Source organism: Typopeltis vanoorti, chromosome 20 (assembly GCF_054136105.1).
Source record: "Typopeltis vanoorti isolate ZY-2024b chromosome 20, IOZ_Tvanoo_1.0, whole genome shotgun sequence".
Lineage (NCBI taxonomy): Eukaryota > Metazoa > Arthropoda > Arachnida > Uropygi > Thelyphonidae > Typopeltis > Typopeltis vanoorti.
Genome location: NC_143568.1, coordinates 29,379,360 through 29,399,599, shown reverse-complemented (window position 1 = coordinate 29,399,599; position 20,240 = coordinate 29,379,360). Strand labels below are relative to the sequence as shown.

The 20,240-nt window shown below is 32.6% G+C and overlaps 1 protein-coding gene across 1 annotated transcript; it reads right to left on the bottom strand.

Moving 5' to 3' along the window:
- Positions 1-1,214: 1,214 nt before the first annotated feature.
- Positions 1,215-17,318, bottom strand: LOC150095318 (uncharacterized). Its single transcript, XM_090409761.1, has 4 exons — positions 17,197-17,318; positions 15,348-15,575; positions 9,544-10,324; positions 1,215-2,152 (listed from the first exon to the last, which is right to left on the bottom strand). The coding sequence occupies exons 1-4, from the start codon at positions 17,245-17,247 to the stop codon at positions 1,839-1,841; spliced, it is 1,374 nt and encodes a 457-aa protein (XP_090265887.1). The 5' UTR covers positions 17,248-17,318; the 3' UTR covers positions 1,215-1,838.
- Positions 17,319-20,240: the final 2,922 nt, after the last annotated feature.

Sequence of the window (20,240 nt, the reverse complement as noted above, 5' to 3'; positions counted from 1 at the left end):
TAGTGATGTAGTAGTTGTTAAAAACCTTATGTAACTCCTCCAAGGACTCATCTTAGGAGGGCACTCTGCTCCACTACTTAATCCTTGAATTACTACCAACACAATGCTGCTACCACCACCATTTTTTGTCTGTAAATTGCATGTGTTCTCATGGCCAATTTGCCTGTATGCAAGATGAAAAAACTGAATTTCTGTATAGATTCCGGTTTTTTAGACAAGAATATAATGTTAGTTCATACTTATTGGTACTTGCATACCGAATTAAAATATCAATTTGCATCTGTGACTTTATGCCAGCCCGCTAAGTTAGCAATTCAGTGTAAATTCATGTCACATCAGTGTTTTCTAATTTTTCAGAATCAGAATCATATAACCAATGTGAGACCATCCAGCTTATTAGTAGCTTGAAAAATTTACATTTAGTCTGCAGAGCAGCTGTATCATCTACAGTACTAATGTACTATAGGTTTACAGCTTTTTATGGATAGGATTCACAAAATCCCCCCCCCCCCCCCAAATATTTTGTTCCGTGCATTATCAAACAAGGTTGTCTGAGTGAGAAACTAAAGTCAAATATATTAAAAACTTAATGTGATTATTACTTTTTATGGCTATTTTTGTTTAGGGGTAACCTTTTATGTAATGTAATGTCATTGTGTCATTGGCTTTTTACTCAATTCTACTTAATGTGATTAGCTTGTTTATAAGAAATTGATTTTTTTTTTATATTAGAATAACAAAATAGCAAGTGGTAATAATTTTTTGCATAAACACTTTAAAACAATTGCAAAAGCACTATGCAAACACATAAGAGACATAGCTATGCTCTGAGTTCCATGACTGATGGCATGGACTAATGGTTTTATTTGGATGATATATTATGCTATCTTCATCTCCATCTCAACTTGGATTTTTTTTTTTTTTTATTTATTTAGAGATGTCTGCTGATTTTTATTTTATTAATGGTTAATTTGTTAACTGTGTGTGTGTTATCCAGCTGAGACCAACATAAACCAAACAAGAATGCAATGTTAGTTCATACTTATTGGTACTTGCATGCTGAATTAAAATATCAATTTGCATCTGAGACTTTATGCCAGCCTGCTAAATTAGCAATTCAGTGTAAATTCATGCATTTAAAAGAAAATGTAAAATTTGTTTTTGCTGTATTTCGAAAATTCTTTTTTAAGAGAGAGACAGTACACAAATTTATGCAACATTGTTTAATTTAATTTACGGCACAACACCAGGTTTATGTACACATCTACGGTTCCAAATGTACAACATTCTTGATAAATGCAAGTTACATTCATCTCACTTTTGCTGATTAACATCTATGAAACTAATAAAATATTAAATAACCACCGGAATAAGGAGAGGGGAAAAAAAAAAAAAAAAAAAAAAAAAAAAAAAGAGTATTTTTTGCTGCCACAGCATGAAAGACATATTACGTGCTGTTAGGAGACAAAAGAAAATTACAGCAGTTGAAAGAGAAGAATAGTTTCACCGTTTGTTTATACCTGCTTACAGACAGCTGTAATTCAGTTGTTTTAGAAGTACTTTATCAAAGGAGATGAAAATGTTCATCAAGGGGAAATCAAATATCCTTCATTTATATTGATTTATTCTGAATTAGCATTTGATTTTAATTAACTAAGTGAAATGTTTCGAAGCAGTACAAAAACTGAAAGTAATCAGTATTAATAAGTTAATTTCTAGCTGCTTTTGTCAAAAGTACTATATTATTCACACATTTTAATATATATTTAGTTCAATATGCAGTTTTTATATACAGTAAAATCACAGTTGGTTTTTAATGACTTCTCTACACAGCAGTTTTATGTTGTGGCTGGTAGAAGAAATAGTGGAGTAGTTGAGGTACTGAGACATGTATCAGTTCCAGAAACTGAAAAACAGTCCATACTTAATCTTGTAGGAGCATTTTCTCCTGATTTCCAAAACAGTCCCTTCTTGTTGTTTGAATGCCGCTTCACATGTTTTGCAAGATGGTCACTTCTCATAAACCTTCTGTTGCATTCAGAGCAAACAAATTTCTTTTCTCCAGTGTGTGTGCGTTTATGCCTTGACAGTTCATCTGACCTGGAGAATTTTCTATTGCAGTTTTCCCATGTACATACAAATGGCTTCTCTCCTAAAGAGGGAGAGAAAAAATTGAATTCATAATAAAATCAATATAGAATAAAAATAAAATAAAAATATACAAGATCAGTAAAGGTAAATTTAGTAAAAAAAAAAAAAAAAAAAAGTTTGTGATTACCAATGAAAGTAAAATTATACTGGATTTTTGCTGGGAAAATGAATTGTTTCTCACTAAAATAAGATAAAATGATTGCTAGTTAAATCAAAGAATGTTACAGTAACCATTAACCAACATGATGAAAGTCCCCTGTATTTGCCATCTTCCATCGGGTGTGAACCATTTATCAAGCTTACCAAGTAAAAATATAAAGAAAAACATTTGAATAGATTTATTTAATAAAAACAAATGACACAAAATTTGCAAATTCAAAGCAGTCATATATCCTACTTGTGTTTATATAAATAAGTATTGTTTTATAGCACTAATATTGTATGATATTACATCCTGGTTTTATGATAAAAAAAAATCTAGGAACAGTTATCATATTTCATCTTAAGGTGAGGTAGTCTCAGAGGCAGCAGGGTTTCCCCCAAAAAACTAAGCTTGAGCACATGCAATTGAACAAGCTGATGAACTAGATGATTTTTAGTGCACTTTCTTTCAGCAATGAGATCCAGGACTCCATGGTGTAATAATAAATTCTATTCACCAGTTCTTACTTTTTTTTTTTTTTTTTTTTTACACATACAGTTTCTTTTTAAGGTTCTTGATCTGTTCTGCATATACATAATATACCAAACATTTTTCAGAATCCAAAGTTGTCAATCTAGGTCTCTTATGATTATTTTCCCTTTTTTTAAAATTAATTTTCTTAAATTATTTCTCCTGAAAGGTAGTCCTCTATCTTGCCTTCATTATAAAGATACCTTCATATTTCTGGTATTATTTTATTTTGCCATTTCTTATTTATCAAACTGTTACATTTCACTACTCCAAGGATTTCATTCCAGCAACCAGCTATTCTTGATTTCATCTTCCTTACACATTTTAATTAAACAGAACATGCATGTATAAAAATAACATTTAATGGGAAATTTGATATTTTGTTCACTAACTGCATCTGAAATACTATTACAAAATGAGCAGTTGGCTAACAAAATAGCTACAGAAAAACAAAACAAGTCGGCATGTGCAATTATTATTATTCGCAACACCTCCAAGGAGTCTGAAGACTCATCGCGGGAGGACACCTACTATACAGCTGTCTCCACCACTACACCGAACCTCCACTACCAATCATCTCCATCAACGGCATCTACTGCCCACCACCACCACTAGTGTTTTTTTGTCTGTAAATTGCATGTGTTCTGAAGGGCCGATTTATCTGTATGCAGGATGAAAAACCCGAGTTTCAGAGAGAAAAAACCCTGCTACCTCCGTATGAGATCGGCTAACTCACCTTCGATTGAAAAAGTCCACATAAAGATTCCTCCCGTCATGACAAGAATCGAACTTAGGCCTATTCCAATCGAAGGACGCAATGTACCATCGTTCTTCCAATTACACTACTATTAAAAAAAATAACACTTTTAATTTCATATAATTCCTAATAAACGTTCCCCCAAGCTCAGATCATTCAACAGTTTCTCCCCTCCCTCCTAAGTATCTGCAGGTTCAGATTCACAGGATTCTTTGAAGAAAATTTGCTTTTGTAAATATGTTTTCTTTCACTTACCTCCTATGCAAAGCATTAATCACAAAAAAAGCTGATCCCACCAACAATTCAAAAAAGAAAAATCTTGTTGCTGTAGTTCTTTCTTACCCAGCATACTGTCCACATCTGGACAGTATTTCTAATTGATACATCAACCAGTGATCAGTTTGACAAGCTGAAGAAACTGATAAAAAGTTCTTAAGCAGCTATCAAGCGATGAGTTAAAGCAGTACAAAAACAAAGCTGACCTGCTAATATTTGAATTTCCAATTTGCATACCAACTGCTTAAGATTATATAAAAGATTGATTGCTGATAACTAAAGATGACATAATTAGTAAAGTGTATGAGATAAGTACAAGAGTTTAAGCAATGCTTAGTATCAGAATTGTATGAAAATGATGAAACCACTTAAGTGTCTTTACCTGAAGAAGGCATTTTTAGAACCTCTATTTAGCTTTGCAAAAACTGAATAGCCACACACCTTTCTCTCGATGAATTAAATTACAACATAAGTACCACTTGATAACCTAATTCTTCTAAGTTGTTCAAGTTTCTCCACCTGCAGAAAAGGTTCTAGGGTGACCCCATCTCATTTTTAACATAATGAACTGATTTTTGGTTTGTTTTATACCTTAAGAGGAAACAAGACTTAAAAATCCAGTTTTTCTTCTAGCCTTTATAGAAAAATGTGAAAATTTAATGTGAATTTCCAAAGTAACACAAATTTCAATGTATGGATGTGTAAAAGCTATTTTTATAACTATGTTAACAACAGACAATAACACATCAACGCCATTTTCTGAATTTGCAGCCAAAAATTGTATGCATACTATATAACCTGAAATATGCAAAATTTAATTTTATAATATTTGCTGTAGCATGATGCTAAAAATAAAGCTTCTAAACTTTATTTTTAACATCATGTTTGCTAAATCTTGTTGATGTGTATAGCATAATATTACTTTGCATAGTGAACAACAACTTGTTATGCAATACCAGCTTCTGATTTGAATGCAGTTTTAATACTGACAATAAGTTTCATAGATTTAGCCTTTCATGTCTAAAGAAGGTTAAGTCTATATTTTGATTTATATTATTTAATGGGTCATGGTTTTTTTTTTTTAATATATATATCAAGCTGTCTTCAGCTGAAAATGCTGAATATTTATGAAGATTTCTGGCAGGCTTAACAAAGCAAATTGTTTATAATTTCTGTTGCTATTTCATGTGCATATTGTGTATTCCAACAAGTTTGCTATAGTTCTGCTGTGCATTCTACTTTTGAGATTTGAAAACTAAATCACTTTACCACCCCAAAAGTTTGACTCATTACTACATCTTTAACAAAGACTATCATAAACTTACAATAACAATGAAAACGTTATTCAGTAAGGTTATATTTTATAAAATATTATATACAGTGGCATAGCAGGAAAAACTGTGAGCCCTTGCAAGTAGTGTGTATCAGAGCCTATTCCAATGCAGACATATAGATGAGGATAATAGTATGTTATCCTCATCTAATTCAGAAGAGAATTTTGATATATTTCAAATACAGACACGCGATTGCAAAAACACACGATTTTCTAACCTGTATCCAATTCTACAAACAGGCTGCTGTTTGTGGAATTGGATTGATATTTATGAATTAAAGTAAGTCAGAGGTTCCTAAACTTTTATATCTTACATCCCCTTAAAATATTTTATAAATTTCATATTCTCTTTCTACAAAAAAGTGCAAGTAAACAGATATGAATGAAAATTACCTATGACTTTTTTATATATATAATATAAAGTTAATTTAAAATTCTTAAAATACAAAATATTGACTTCTTGTATGTTATTATATTGTTGGAAGATTAAAATTTTAAAAATATATATATAGTGTTAAGAAATTTTGTTTACTGTGTAAAACTACTTCTTCTGACTTTGAATTCTGCAGTACTATACAACAATTAAACTACTTCAACCAAGCAACAGAGTTTAAAAACGTTTCTTTCAGACATTGTTAAAAGCATTTCATATCAACATTGCTCCCCCCCCCCCCCAGAAAACCACTCAAGATCCCCTACTCTGGGAACTTCTCATTTAGGTGGTAGATGAATTTCATTGCCCAGTGTGAAACTACTACCACCCTGCTTATTACAGATTTGAAGTGGTTTGAAAATGTTTATATTTGATCTCTAGAACATGATTTCTGGATTAACCTTCAGTGTATCCACAATATACCAATGTATTATGGTTTTACAACCTTTAATGGGTAGATTCCCACACACACAGTTTCATATTATGTACAATATTCATTATAGTCAAGCATTTTAAATATACCAAATATTTATCAATGAATTGTACACAATTAAGAACATTTATCCTAAACCAATCATTTTGTTTTATTATTAGTCACCACCATGGCTTAGAGCTCAAAAGGCCACCCTATGCTGCCTTTTTTTTGGGGGGGGGGGTCTCTTAAATTGCATGTTCTCTAGGTAGTTTGCCTGTTTATAGAAGTCAAATCTGTATAAAACACTTAACTCATCTTAAAATGAAAAGCCCATATAAAAATTCATTGTATCATGAGGATTGAATGCAGAATCTTTCTAATCGAGTGTACCATGGAAGTGTTTTCAAATGGGTCACCATGGCTTAGAGCTCAAAAGGCCACCCTATGCTGCCTTTTTTTTTGGGGGGGGGGGGGGGTCTCTTAAATTGCATGTTCTCTAGGTAGTTTGCCTGTTTATAGAAGTCAAATCTGTATAAAACACTTAACTCATCTTAAACTGAAAAGCCCATATAAAAATTCATTGTATCATGAGGATTGAATGCAGAATCTTTCTAATCGAGTGTACCATGGAAGTGTTTTCAAATGGGTTTTGTTACTAATATTTTTAACTTTGAACTCAGAAAAGAATGTTACCTTACATTAATATTTGGAAAATTTAAAATTAGAGATATACCTGTGGGCCCTTCTGTTATGCCACTAACATGATCTCTTCTTTCATTGTCTTAATGGCATGCAGTATATTCAAGGAAGTCTCATGGATAGCATACTTAAAAATATAAATTCTATAGTCTCAAGTTGTGATTTGACTAACACAGAGAGGGAGAGAAATGTGGCAGTTAGGTTGGTGTTTCAAGAGGTTCTTCATAAAATGAATAACTTTTGATCATAGTGGAATGATGTAGTTTCTACATGGCAAAGATTATGAGTGGACTGTAGTCTTATATACAACCTCCATTTTATATTTCTGTGAGAATTCTCATAATATATGTTTTACATAACTTTTCAGGCATATACCCATTTTATTAAGCAATATAAAGCATTTATTGAGATATTACAAAATACTAAATAAGTCATAATTAATAACAACGAATGCTTATCAGGCATCTATTTCATTTTGCCTTTACATACCAGAGGTGTGTGCCATTTCCCAAACACTTATAGCATACCTTTGTGATTCAAGACACGCTATAAGTGTTAGAACTGAAAATATGTGAAAATGACCATGATTATTGATTAAAAAAAATGTTCGTATATCACTGATGAAATTTACACTTTTTTTTGGGGGGGGGGAGAATCTTCTTTATGTCATATAGACTGAAACTATATATAAATATATATATAGAGAGAGAGAGAAAAGTTCAGGATTGTAAAATATAGACTTACTGGGCAACTCCTGATTTAATAAAAACTTTTGGTGTATTTTTTTTTTTATTGCATGGCACCTCCATGGGGGTCCCTGGAACTCACTACACGAGGCAGCACTACTAAACTACCACATGGGCTACTCTAGCTATAATGAGTTAATGCATTTGTTAATGGTGTGGATTCTTTTGAGTTTGTTGTTTTGTGGGAAGGAATCCCCCACCCTCCCTTGAGTTTTCTGGCAGAAACTCACCTTCATTTGTAGAAGCAAGTGAAGGTGAGTTTCTGCCAGAAAACTCAAGGGAATTTGATTTACATTACATATAATGTTCTGCCAGAAAACTCAAGGGAATTTATTTACATACATTAGAACTAATGCTAGTTCTAATGTATCAACAGAAACAAAACAAAAATACAAATTATTTTGGGAAAAACAACCCTAATGCCAATTTTCTGCAGAGTTGTTCTAAATAACTCTGGACACCAATATAGAATTTATTACAACTTTCTATGTTTTAGATGCTCACTTGCTTTTTATGAAGAACTTTTCTAGATAGAGAGATAGCAGAATTTGAAAGTGAATCTGCTATGTTATTTATTTATGCAGCTTTAAACATTTAAAAAACTGTACCGGTGGTTCTTATAACTTTTGGCACTATATACTAGATAGGTATGCAGAATTTTAATTAAATCTAATTTTTATATTCATCCTTTTTATCTCTATTACATAGAGATAAAAAGGATGAATATGAACATGTCAACTGCGTTGTGAACTGAGAACCTGTGGAACAAGTAAAACATTTCAGCTACTTAGGGACGATTTTTAGTCAAAGATGGTAAATTAAACATGGAAATAGACGACAGAATCAACAAAGCTGATATGGTAGGAAGTCAATTAAATAAATTCATATGGAATAAGAGAGAAATTAGTCGGAACACTAAATTAGCTGTATACAAGACAGTGTTCAAACCATTTTTAACTTATGGATCTGGGAGCTGGGTCAGAAGTAAAACACTCGACCAAAGACTAGAGACTGCAGATAGAGAGTCCTGAGAAAGATTAGAGACATGAACAGATGATGATGGCATCAATGGCAATATCATATTAAAAACGAGGATGTTAGGAAAGAACTTGACATTGTTGGCATCCAGAAATGCATTAGCAGAGCTAATCTCAGGTGGTATGGTCACTTAAACAGAATGGGTGAGGAAAGAATAGCAAAACAAGTGTTCTCTGCCAGGTTGGCAGGAAAACGATCCAGAGGAAGACCAAGATATAAGTGGATTGATAGGGTACAAAGTGCCTTAGATGATAGAAATATAAGATCTGGTAATGATAATATTGGAGTCTTGACAAGTAATAGACTGATTTGGAGAAAAATTGTAGATAGGAAGTTAGTAATGATGCAAATTTTTCATGTAGTACTATCATATCCTGTACATCCCTTGAGGGTACATGGCAGGAATTTGATGATGATATGCACACATCCCACTGGCAGTCCACAAGTAACTAATTTTTGCACTGCTTATGGTTTGCTTTCCTGTGAAACATTTCATAAATTTATTTCTGGATCACTAATAATAATCTTTTGATACAGAATCCATAAATAATATACTGCAGTTCTGTAAAGAAGTTTGCATAACTTATTCACATTTTGATAGGATTTACAGAAAATGAGAAATACTTGTGCAGTACTGACAGCTAGTCATGCATGTATGTTCACAATCTCAAGAAGTCAGTCAGTCAAAGAATGCAGCTCTAAGAATAGAGTTTAAGTAGCTTTGTGCTTGTTTTAGTTGCCCATCCCCGATTTATTTGTTCCAAGCTATTACTATACACCATTAGAAATCTTGTTTCATAATTTGGCTCTCAGTTTTAAACAGAAATGAAGACAAATTTTTATTCTTGAAAAAATTTTATTACTACATTAGACAAAAATAAGATAGAGACAAAGAAAGTATTTATTTGACTTTAACAGAAACCATAAATATTAATGTCAAGCTTAAATTGTGGTTTTTAAAGTAAAAATTACAATATATATATATATATAAAAGTTATTAATGGAGAATTTTTTTTCCTTACCTGTATGTGTCCTGACATGGGCCTTCAGGTGTGAACTTTTGAAGTATGTTTTCATGCAATTTGAGTATGTACAATGGTATGTTCTTCTTCTGATATCTGTGACTTCACATGGTTTTGGAGCTGTTGCAAGAATAATAGGAGTTGAAGCAAAGAGCTTTGGTTTATCACTAATGATTTCTCTTCCTCTTGAAGTTAAAACAGTTCCAGTAACAACTGGTGTCGAAGATGTAACCACAAGCTGAACAACTGGACTACTTCCATTTGTGACTGGCAGAAAAGCAGCAGTACTACTTGTAGGTACCTGAGTCAGTATGAGAGCTTGAGTTGGAATGCCTGCTTGTTCCATATTGCTTACCTGAGTTACTGCAGGAACCATAGGTATTACAGTTTGGGCAGTGATTTTAGGAGCTATTGCAACTGGCTTTGTGGCCTGTGTAGTATTTGTTAATGAATTTGATCCTCCATCCATTGTTAGAGGTAGAATTGTTGCAATAGGAAGAGTTCTTGTTGCAACAGAGGTAGACATTGTTGACTGAGCTGTAGTTGTAATAGGGAGACTAACAACAGGAGAGATTCCAGGTTGTCGTGTTGGTAGGTGCATCCTAACAGATTCTTTATTTCCTGCAAGAAACTGCATTTCTGCTGGGATATCATCTTCAGATTCCCTATTACAGTTTTCTTCTGAAACATTATGCAGTCGTGGAGCTTTTACAATTACAGACACTGGCATTCCTGTTATATGGGGATTAGGTGTTGGAGGCGGTGTGTTCGTAAGCAAAAGCTGCAAAAAATACCCGGTATCATTATTTATTTGTATAACAAATTTCTTATTAATTAAAACAACCATACTAATTTATTTTTATTTCATTTTTTAACTTTAATTATAACTAATATCTCCATAAATCTTAAAAAAATATGTCAATATACAAAAAAGATTGCTTACACTTTAATGGGATTTGCCTTACATTAAAGCTAAAATATCATCACACATATTGTGCCAACTATTTCTGACAATGACAGAACAATTTAATTATTCTACTTATTAAACTTAAATCTTTGGATTGTTAATTCTTCAGAAAGTTTTATCACTATACTATAATAATAACTGCATAATTGCTTTCTTTAATAGAAACCAAATGTATACTTGATAAAATGTGAATGCATTTCACATTATCAGATAAATTTCTTATAGAGCACCAGTATGCTAGGAAATCAGTGTACCTTCAGCTTAATGTTTAAATTTTGAAGAAATAGATCTATTCCTGTTTTAATTGATAAGAGAAAGAAAAATCAAGTGATAAACAATAAAATTACCAAACAGAAATGCATAACTCCTGTTTATTCAAGTTTAATAGCATGCATATCAATTCAGAAAATGCACATTTTTGTATAGGCCCATTGATAATTAATATCAATAAAAGTAGCAGATATTTTTTCTAGTATTACAAATTATTGAAATTCAGCAAACTAATGTGCTGCAAAAAAAAAAAAAAAAAAAAAAAAAAAAAAAAAAAAAAAAAACTGGCCCCTTTGGGAAACACTGATGTATAGTAATATATTCGGGAAAAAAAGTCACTGAAGTATAATAGTTATATTCAGAAGTAGTCTGCTCAACCGGGCGATTACTCTGTCACCTAAAAGACAATTGTCAATCTTAAAATGTTTGGGAATGAAACAGTTTAGTTAAAAATTTTAACTGAACATTTAAAATTTCTAAGGTTTAAATTAAAAGATCATAAATTTTATTTTTTGCCTTACAGTTGTAAAGGTTCGGCTGTGAAACCTAACAGGTATAACTTCTGAAATTGTTTTCTTATCCAGCTGAATTTTTAGGGTATTGTGGATAATGCTCACAGTTTCTCTCTCTCTTTTTTTTTTTTTTTTTTTAAGAATCAATAGCAATTATCAGAAAATAATGCAGTTCACTGTCAACAAAGATAGATATAATGAACAGAAGCTGTCATTATGCTAACAAGTGAATACTTTTAAAATACAATCTATGTTTGTAAGTATTATTTATAAATAATTCTTATGCTTCATCAAGATTGCACTTACACATTAAAAATTAGTTTAAAAATTTTCATGTAAAACTTCCATTTTTTTTAAAGACCTACAGAATTTTCATTGTTTCAAGATTGCATCTGTTCATAAATATGTAGTATTTTCAAAAAATAAATCATTTTCAAGGACATTCTTAAATTGGCAGTCAGTTTTCCTACTTACCAACTATGGCTTAATCTCGAATGTAAACATTAGGTTTTTTTTTTTTTTTTTTTTTCAACTCCGTTCACTGAAAAAACTTGAAATTTAATTCATAAATTGATTTTAATATAGTTACCTAAGCATAGTTTCTTTTAATTACCTAATAACAATATATGGATCTTCTATTGAATCTGCACAAGGTCATAAATAGTTGACTGTTAAATGAATGCACAACTCAGATTGAATCGTGTAATATGATGTATAATTAGAAAAAAGTTTGGGACTGTTTTGTGCAAGAAAATAAATATTGTTTCAAGAGTAGTGCAAAGACTGATATGTAACAGACTTATCAATATCTGTGGGACAGTGGTAAAAATTCTGGAAAGTTATAAACGATCACATACAGAAATGGGTTGACAGAGAATCTATGTTTAGCAATGAACAATATGGGTTTACTAAAACAAGAACATGTTGGAGTAACTTGTTCACATTTTATAGTAATGTTACAGTTGAGTCAGACAAGCAAAATAGATACACCATACTTTTGGACTTTGCTAACGTTTTGATAGGATATAGCAGGGTTTCCCAAATTGTGTTCCGTGGAAAGCGAATAAGTGTTCTGTGATGTCAGCGACCAAGCCATGTATTTTTAAACATGGAAGTAATTCGGGAAAGGGAATACCGCTGTTTATGACCGGTCATAAAAACTGTCTGCAAGCCAATTACAACAATGGGCTACGTATCCTCTGTTCTCAAGACTGAACGAAATAACATCCCTGTTGCAAATGTATAATAATTAGTAACCAATCAGCAAGGAAGCGTAAAGAAAATTTTTCCTCTGAAATTGAAGATCAAGACAGTCTGTATCCGGTTCTCAAATCTAGTAATACTGAATACTTTCTTCGCAAGTTCGTATTGCAGGGTGAAAGTGCTCATTTCGAATGAAACCATAGTGCCATGATATTTTAATATGAATAAGAGACAAGGGACTGTTTAATTTTGGTGTTAAGAAATCTCTTATTGAAGGTGTTTGTGGTGCAACAGATAGTGATTCATCCACTTCCAGCCTACAAAGCAATCACCAGGATGTACAAAAGGAGGGGGAAAAGTCTGCATTCATTCATAAGTACTTATAATAATATTATAAATTTTTGGTGATCAGAATGGGATACGTCAATGAAAATCAACACAAATTAATTTAATAATGTTGGCCTGAGGAAACTACAAGATTTCATTAGTCCAGTGAGTGATAACTGATTTAAATGTAATTTTATATTTTTCATATACATAAGTGTACTAATGCTCTTTATGATTATGCCATAATTAATTATTAATGCATTACAAAATAACCAAGGTATTCCGTGAAAATATCAGGATTTGTGAAGTGTTCTGTCGTAGGAAAAATCTGGGAAACGGTGGGATATAGCATGGAAGATGGGATATTGCTATAAGTTGAAGGATATGGGATTGGATTATAAATTATTAGCAAGATAAAAGGATGGCCTACTGATATCAATAAAGTGGTGTATGGGGGGATACGAGTCTGCAAGATTTAAGTTCACCAGTGGTGTACAACAGCATTTCTCAAACTCTTCCTACGATAGAACACTTCACAAATCTTGAAATTTAACGGAGCATCTTGGTTAGAGTCTAGTATCATCAGTCTCGTATTCAATTTAAAGCTAAGTGCACACTATCGCTGCAGTAGGCTGCATCACATTGCAAAAATGTGACAGCGTACACTACAGGCATGCCGGGCCACATCGCATAGCAATGACCTTGCTTGTGACCGCACATTTCCTAGAATAGATACCTCCATACTTTAACTCACACTCTGAGGTGTCTAACTGTGGGCAGCTGAGTCAAGGCCAGCGTGCATGCTGGCCTTAATAGCACAATCCACATGCAAAGTGAGGAGCGACTGATTTTCAAACATGTCTGAACTTGTCGTAGCATTTAAAACCATTCCAGGCTCATATTAATTTTGATAATTTTTCAGGGAACACTTATTCACTTTCTGCAAAACATAGTTTGGGAAAAAATGCTGCACTAGAGATTAGTCCTTTGTTATTCAATCTTTATATTAATGACAGTAGGATTTGACAGGAGACATAACTATTAGCTGCAAAAATGCAGATATCTAATGGTATATTGTATTGGCAGGATAATGCTAGAAGAAACTGACCAGGTTTAGAGTTCTGGGGGAGTTTTAGTAGATAAAAAGTTGAAGTTTAGGCATCATATAACAAATACAACTTGGAGTATAATAGTGTTACACCAAACACTGACATATAAGAATGTGATTTTGACTCTTTCCAAGACTTTGAATATGACCTCATCTGGACTATTTGTGCAGCTACAGCAAAGATGGAAAGGAGTATGTTAAAGATGATGTCAGGACTGTGGAATGGAATGTAAATTATGAAGACAGGTTATTGAGAATTTGTGGACTTCAGACACTAAGAAACTGGAGAAAGAGGGATGATATGAAATTATTTCATGTATAATAGGTGGTGTAAAGTAATATGTAACCTCCCTTGATAAGTTCCTGAATCTCTTTTTAATATTTCTTATCAAACAGATTTTGTAAAAGCATAAATTTTATGCTTTTATGAAATAATTACCTTTATATTTTCATGTGAAATAATACAGGAAACATGTGGTTCGGTTTAAACTAAGACTACACGATATGACTGTCGTGTAGTCTTAGTTTAAAAATGTTAGAACTTTTTGAACATTTAAAAGTTCTAACAAGTTCAGCTTTAGTTTTTTCAGTGTAAAAAGATTTTCATTTATATACATATATATGGCATTTTATATGAATAATTTAGGGATTGGTACAATCCAGCAGAAAACTGTTTACTGAATAAGGAATGTAAACCAGTCTGAAGATCTATGTGTTGGTTCTCACAATTTGCTCATGATACAGGAGAACAATCAAGAATATTTTTATGGTATACAGATTTTTTATTATTATACTACACATATCTATAAACATAGCAAACTGTTATAGTATACTAATAAATTCTTATAGAATAATTATCCAAAATATTATCTACTGGAATAGGGTAATATTATAATTTTTTATGCAAGACAAAATGCTAATTGCACAAAATTATTTCTCTAGTTACTTATGACATAAAGAAAAAGAATTGCAGTTTTTCCTGAACTAGAATTTTTTTTTTTCTTTCCTTAAGTATATTCTGCATTATACAAGGACTCATTGTTTATGCTTTGCAAATTGTATACTCATTGATCAAGCACACAAATGAGTGTCCAAAGATAAATGCATATCTGCAAAAATTTGTTATTCTAATAAAATATTATTTCTGTATCTTGTATGTAATGACAAATTCAGCTTTACACTATTTCATGTCAAACAAAACTGGCAATAAACCAAATTTGGGTGTCAGATTTTTCTAAAACTATATGCTTTGAGATACATTTTTCTTCAGTGTCCTATAAAACTTGGTTCTATTATTTTTCTTTACAAAATGATAGTTTGCTTTGTGTATGATTATATAGATACAAACAAGTACTTTGAAGATAACAGCTTGAAAATATTTACTGCTATCTTTTTAACAAGAGAAAAAGTAACTTACCCTTGCAAGTTCTGATCCTTTCTTAGAGCGACATCTTGCATTAATTTCCTCTAGTTCATCTTCTGAATGCAATGGAGTAATGTCACCATTATGTGATATTGAAGTGGAAACTGTACAATTTCTTGTATTTTGAGAAGACTGGCGACTAATCGATAATAAAGTTTCCACAGCATCCAAATCTATACGTCCAAGAAATTGTCCATCTTGACATGAGGCCATGGAATCTTCCTATTACAGATAAGATACATATTTCAGCAGAGAAATTTATGGCAAAAAAAAAAAATAATGCAAAAATAATTCTTTTAAAAGTTCCTTAAGCAAAGATGTTTGTCTTTAAAGATATTTAAATCTTTCAAATTGTGAAAGATCATGACAGCATAAAGATTATGCATCAACCACTCTTCTCATCTTACCCCCCCCCCCTCCCTTCTTATCAGCATTACTTTATCAATGTCCAGAGGGCACATGATCACATGACTAGTGAAGAGAAAACTACTAGGATTATGATAAAATGTGCAAAAATAGCATCTTGCAAAAGCTGACCTCAGTCTGCATAGATTTGTTGCACAGTAATTTTCAGGTCCTGTGTTTGGTAAGTTGAACTGCATGCATCAACCATACTTGCACCCCTTACAAAATTATATATTGTTAAAATACTGTATTTATATACTTTAAATGCAGTATTGCAAGCTAAGTCATTTTTAGTTTTATCTTAATAGTGACCTACCAACACTATTTTTCAGTTGTAGTTAGTTTTATATTTACCTTTAGGCTTTTTACCCCCAGGATATTTTTCTATTAGAGCAAAACGTACCACAGTAATAGCATTGTAAAACTGAATTTTTTTCTAATTTAACTTTACAAATCGTAATTTTTTTTCCCCAAAGAATCGCATTTTATTGACTAAGAATAACTCCCGAAAAAGATTGCGATGTCAATGGCAACTACTGGAGAGAAGAAAAGTATAATGCAAACGGATTTAATGCAATCAAATAAACGAAAAGTAAACATGAAAATACTGCCTCTGTCACGAACATTTCTAATTGCCAGACAACATATATATATTTCATTTTAATCTTTATTAGCACCATTGCCTTGATGAGTTGAATGTCATGTGGCTTTCATTCTAATATCCGTAACTTGACTTGAAAGATTTTCTAGTGAGTTAAATTCTTTAATGGAAATTAGCTGTACACCACAACTTTTATCTAATCATTTTATTACTAAAAGCTGTAAGAGTATACTAAAATATTCAACTATCAACAAAATAGCATGCTACTTATTAAATCTCAGCAAACATCATCCATTCAGTATCATATCCCCGATTACGAAAAACAACAATTATGAAAATAAAAACATTACTGAGTTATATAGTTTACTTTTCTTCTGCCACAAATTAACTCAATTTTTTCCCTTGATCATTGAAGGATATACTTTATGTAGAATATCCCTATTACGTTTTAACATTAAAAAAAAAAAATACTAGGCCACTAGTATTTCAATATAAGTGTATTAATTCTGGAATATTAACTCAGTTCAATAAGTAAAGAAATGACCAAGTCTGTATCAACTAGCTAACAAACAATTGCGGCAAAGTAATATCCACTTACTAAAACAATAATTATACTATAGTTACTTATAGGATTGGCCTTTTTCTCTCTTGAATTTTATTATTTTCCTAATTATTCTGGAGAGTTTACATACACGAACATTAATGCATTTCAATACTATTATCAGATTTAAATGGCAAGCCAAAATAAAGCACAAGAAAACTGCATGCAAGAAAGGGAATATCGGGAAAGAAATGTCTATTACTGGATATTTAATCTGTGAATTTTCCTATACTTACAGTAAATAAATGCGGGGGGGTATTTGGAGGAGAAAGAGTGTAAGTACTCATTTCTTGCACTGTTCTCTCTATATTCTATCAAACTTAAGTAAAAGCTTTCAAATGCTCCGCAGCCCTCTTTTATTTGAAATGCATAGGGTGTGTGACGGATGATTCAAAATGGAAGTGTGGGTATGACCACTTCGACCAATAGCGAGAGTCGGCCTCTGAGGGCACGGTTGAAGAAGCCAATGAACGTTGGCTGTTCACGTGCCGGGTGCATGTCGGCGGGGCTGTTGTGCACGTGGACCAGGAATGACAGTTGCATGTGTAAGCATATGATACTGGGTGGAAAGTAGCATGATTACTCGCACGTAAGCCAACCTACTCGGCATGGCCCACTGCGTGATAAGTTACGGGAATACAGGACCTCGTCTTAGCTGTAAACATCCTCTTTCAATGGATTACATGTTTCATCGGTTTTAGACGATGTTGTTTACAGCTTAAAGTGGCCAGAATCTTTTCTTATATTGTGGGCTTTGAAGAAAGTGTTAATTTTTTTCCCCTTTTATTTTCTGAACTTAATGCAGAAATTTTTAAGAAAGACACGTAAACATCTCTGAAAAAAGAAATTAAAAAATACACCCATGTGCATTTCAATCTTAAGATATCGATTTAGGTTTTATTTCATAAATTCAAAGCAACATAGTAGCTTAATTAGATTGCATCCACAGCGAAAAATTTGTTATATTTTTAATAATTAAATATTTAAATACATTATGTATTGAATTAATCCTTTCATTTGTTTTATTATAATGAATGTGTTAAAGCTATACTAATGTCCACAGACAAGCAGTATCATTCTCGATAGTGTAAATATGCATGTTCTGCTTGAAATTATGCCTTTTGCTGCGAAGCTTGAATAAATATTTTATTGTATCAAGTCGGACTGTACCGTAACACGAATAATGTCAGGATACTGAAGTTAACGTTCAAAAATTATTTGATTATATTTCAAATGAAGTACATCTGTTCAGTTATAGCAAATGTCAAAACATTCCAGATTGTCAGTTCGTATGGACACTTCCTTTTCCCATGTTTTGGGATGCATATATCCGAATGACACAGGATGTACATGCCCTATTACTTTTTAAAGGCATATACCATTCTTAGGCTGAACGTTTTTATTCAGTATGTCAAGTGCAGTGAACGATATAGGAAGTGACGTCATGATGTCGTGACAACGTAAACGTGGGATGGTAACGTACTTCTAACCAGTTTATTTAGTGGGCGCGATCACGGTTTTCCGATGACTAACTAATAGAGTATGCACACTCTTCCTGAATGTTGGCAGTGTTATTAGATCAAAATTTATCGTACAGTATTAATTTTAGTATCTTACAGTTGTGAAAGAAGCAGATTTAATTTTGCATAAATGTTGCTGTTAACGAGTATGTTAAAATGCAGCGATATTTGAGTCTTTTTTTTTTTCCATACATTTTTTTTTTTTTTGGTTCATATGACACGACGAATCCAGAAGGAAGTACGAAGTAGAAATCTGAACAAAGTTTATTTTGATTTCCTAATAAGGAAATATTTTAAAGATGACATAACAAAAAAGAAACAATATAATATTATTATTATTGCGTGACACCTTCGATGGCCTCATCGTGGTAAAGAGCATACAGCTCACTGTCCCTATCAAATTTCTAAGAAAATTTGATAATAGAATTTTTGCTGTTTCAGAGATGTATTGATATGGGAAATATTTTAATTAAATTTATATTGATTCTTTGTCCTTTTATCATTGCCGGTACTGGCAATGATAAAAGGCGACGGCAAATACGATGGGCCCCACTAATAACTTTTTCCCGAGGCTCCACAAAACCTCCAGCCGGCCCTGTCCACACACAGGCATTATTCACCATCTACCGCCCACTAGAATTTTTTCCAGGCTTCCATGAAGTCGCAAACTTATGGTGTTAATAGAATACCATTTTTCATGTGTTCTCTTGGCCAAATGGCTGCCTGTATGCGGGATGAAAAACTCGAATTTCCTGGAGACCCTGCTGCCTCCGTATAAAATCGGGTTCAATTTAAAGATTTCTCTTTTGGGTTTTTTCCAACAGAAGGCTCAATGCATTCGTTCTAACTGCGCTACGGAAGCGCTTACTACCATCTCGCCAAAACACGCGACTTCCAATATTAACGTGTAATCATACATCGTATGTGAAATATATTATTATTGTTATTATTCGTGACACCTCCAAGGGGTCCGAAGACTCATCGCGGGAGGACAGCTACTGTACAACTCTCCATCTCCACTAGTACACAGAACCTCTACTACCAATCACCTACATCAACGCCGTCTACTGCCCACAACCACCACAGTTGGTATTTTTTGTCTGTAAATTGTGTGTTCAGAAGGGCCGATTTGTCTGTATGCGGGATAAAAAACCCGAGTTTACGGGAGAAAAAACCTTGCTACCTGCGTATGAGATCGGCTAACTCACTTCAATTGAAAACGTCCATATAAAGATTCCTGTCGTCATGACGAGAATCGAACTTAGGCCTTTTCTAATCGAAGGGCGCAATCGAAGAACGTACTGTCGTTCTTCCAATTGCGCTACGGAGGCGTTTAAACAAAATACTCCCCGAAGGGAAATCGAACCCCGAATATGAATATACAAATTGAAGTTAATATATATATATATATATATAGAGAGAGAGAGAGAGAGAGAGAGAGAGATATTATTAATACAACAAGAAATGTTTAAATGCTTAATAATCATGGAATTAAGTTGATGAAGTTGGGGAATTTCAGGGAATAGCTTCTAAAATTTCTTCAATTTGTATTTAAAATATTTTTCTTATACGATCGGAAAATGATAACTAGTGAATATCAATCCGATATTCACCAGTTGTGAATATCGGATTGATATTCGGTGACAAACGGAGAGTTTCCTTCAGATTGTTTCATATTTAGGACAATAAAGGTATGTGTTTCAAATGAATAAATACGCTTCACTTGTTAAACTATTATTGCTCTTCGCAACTGTTTATTA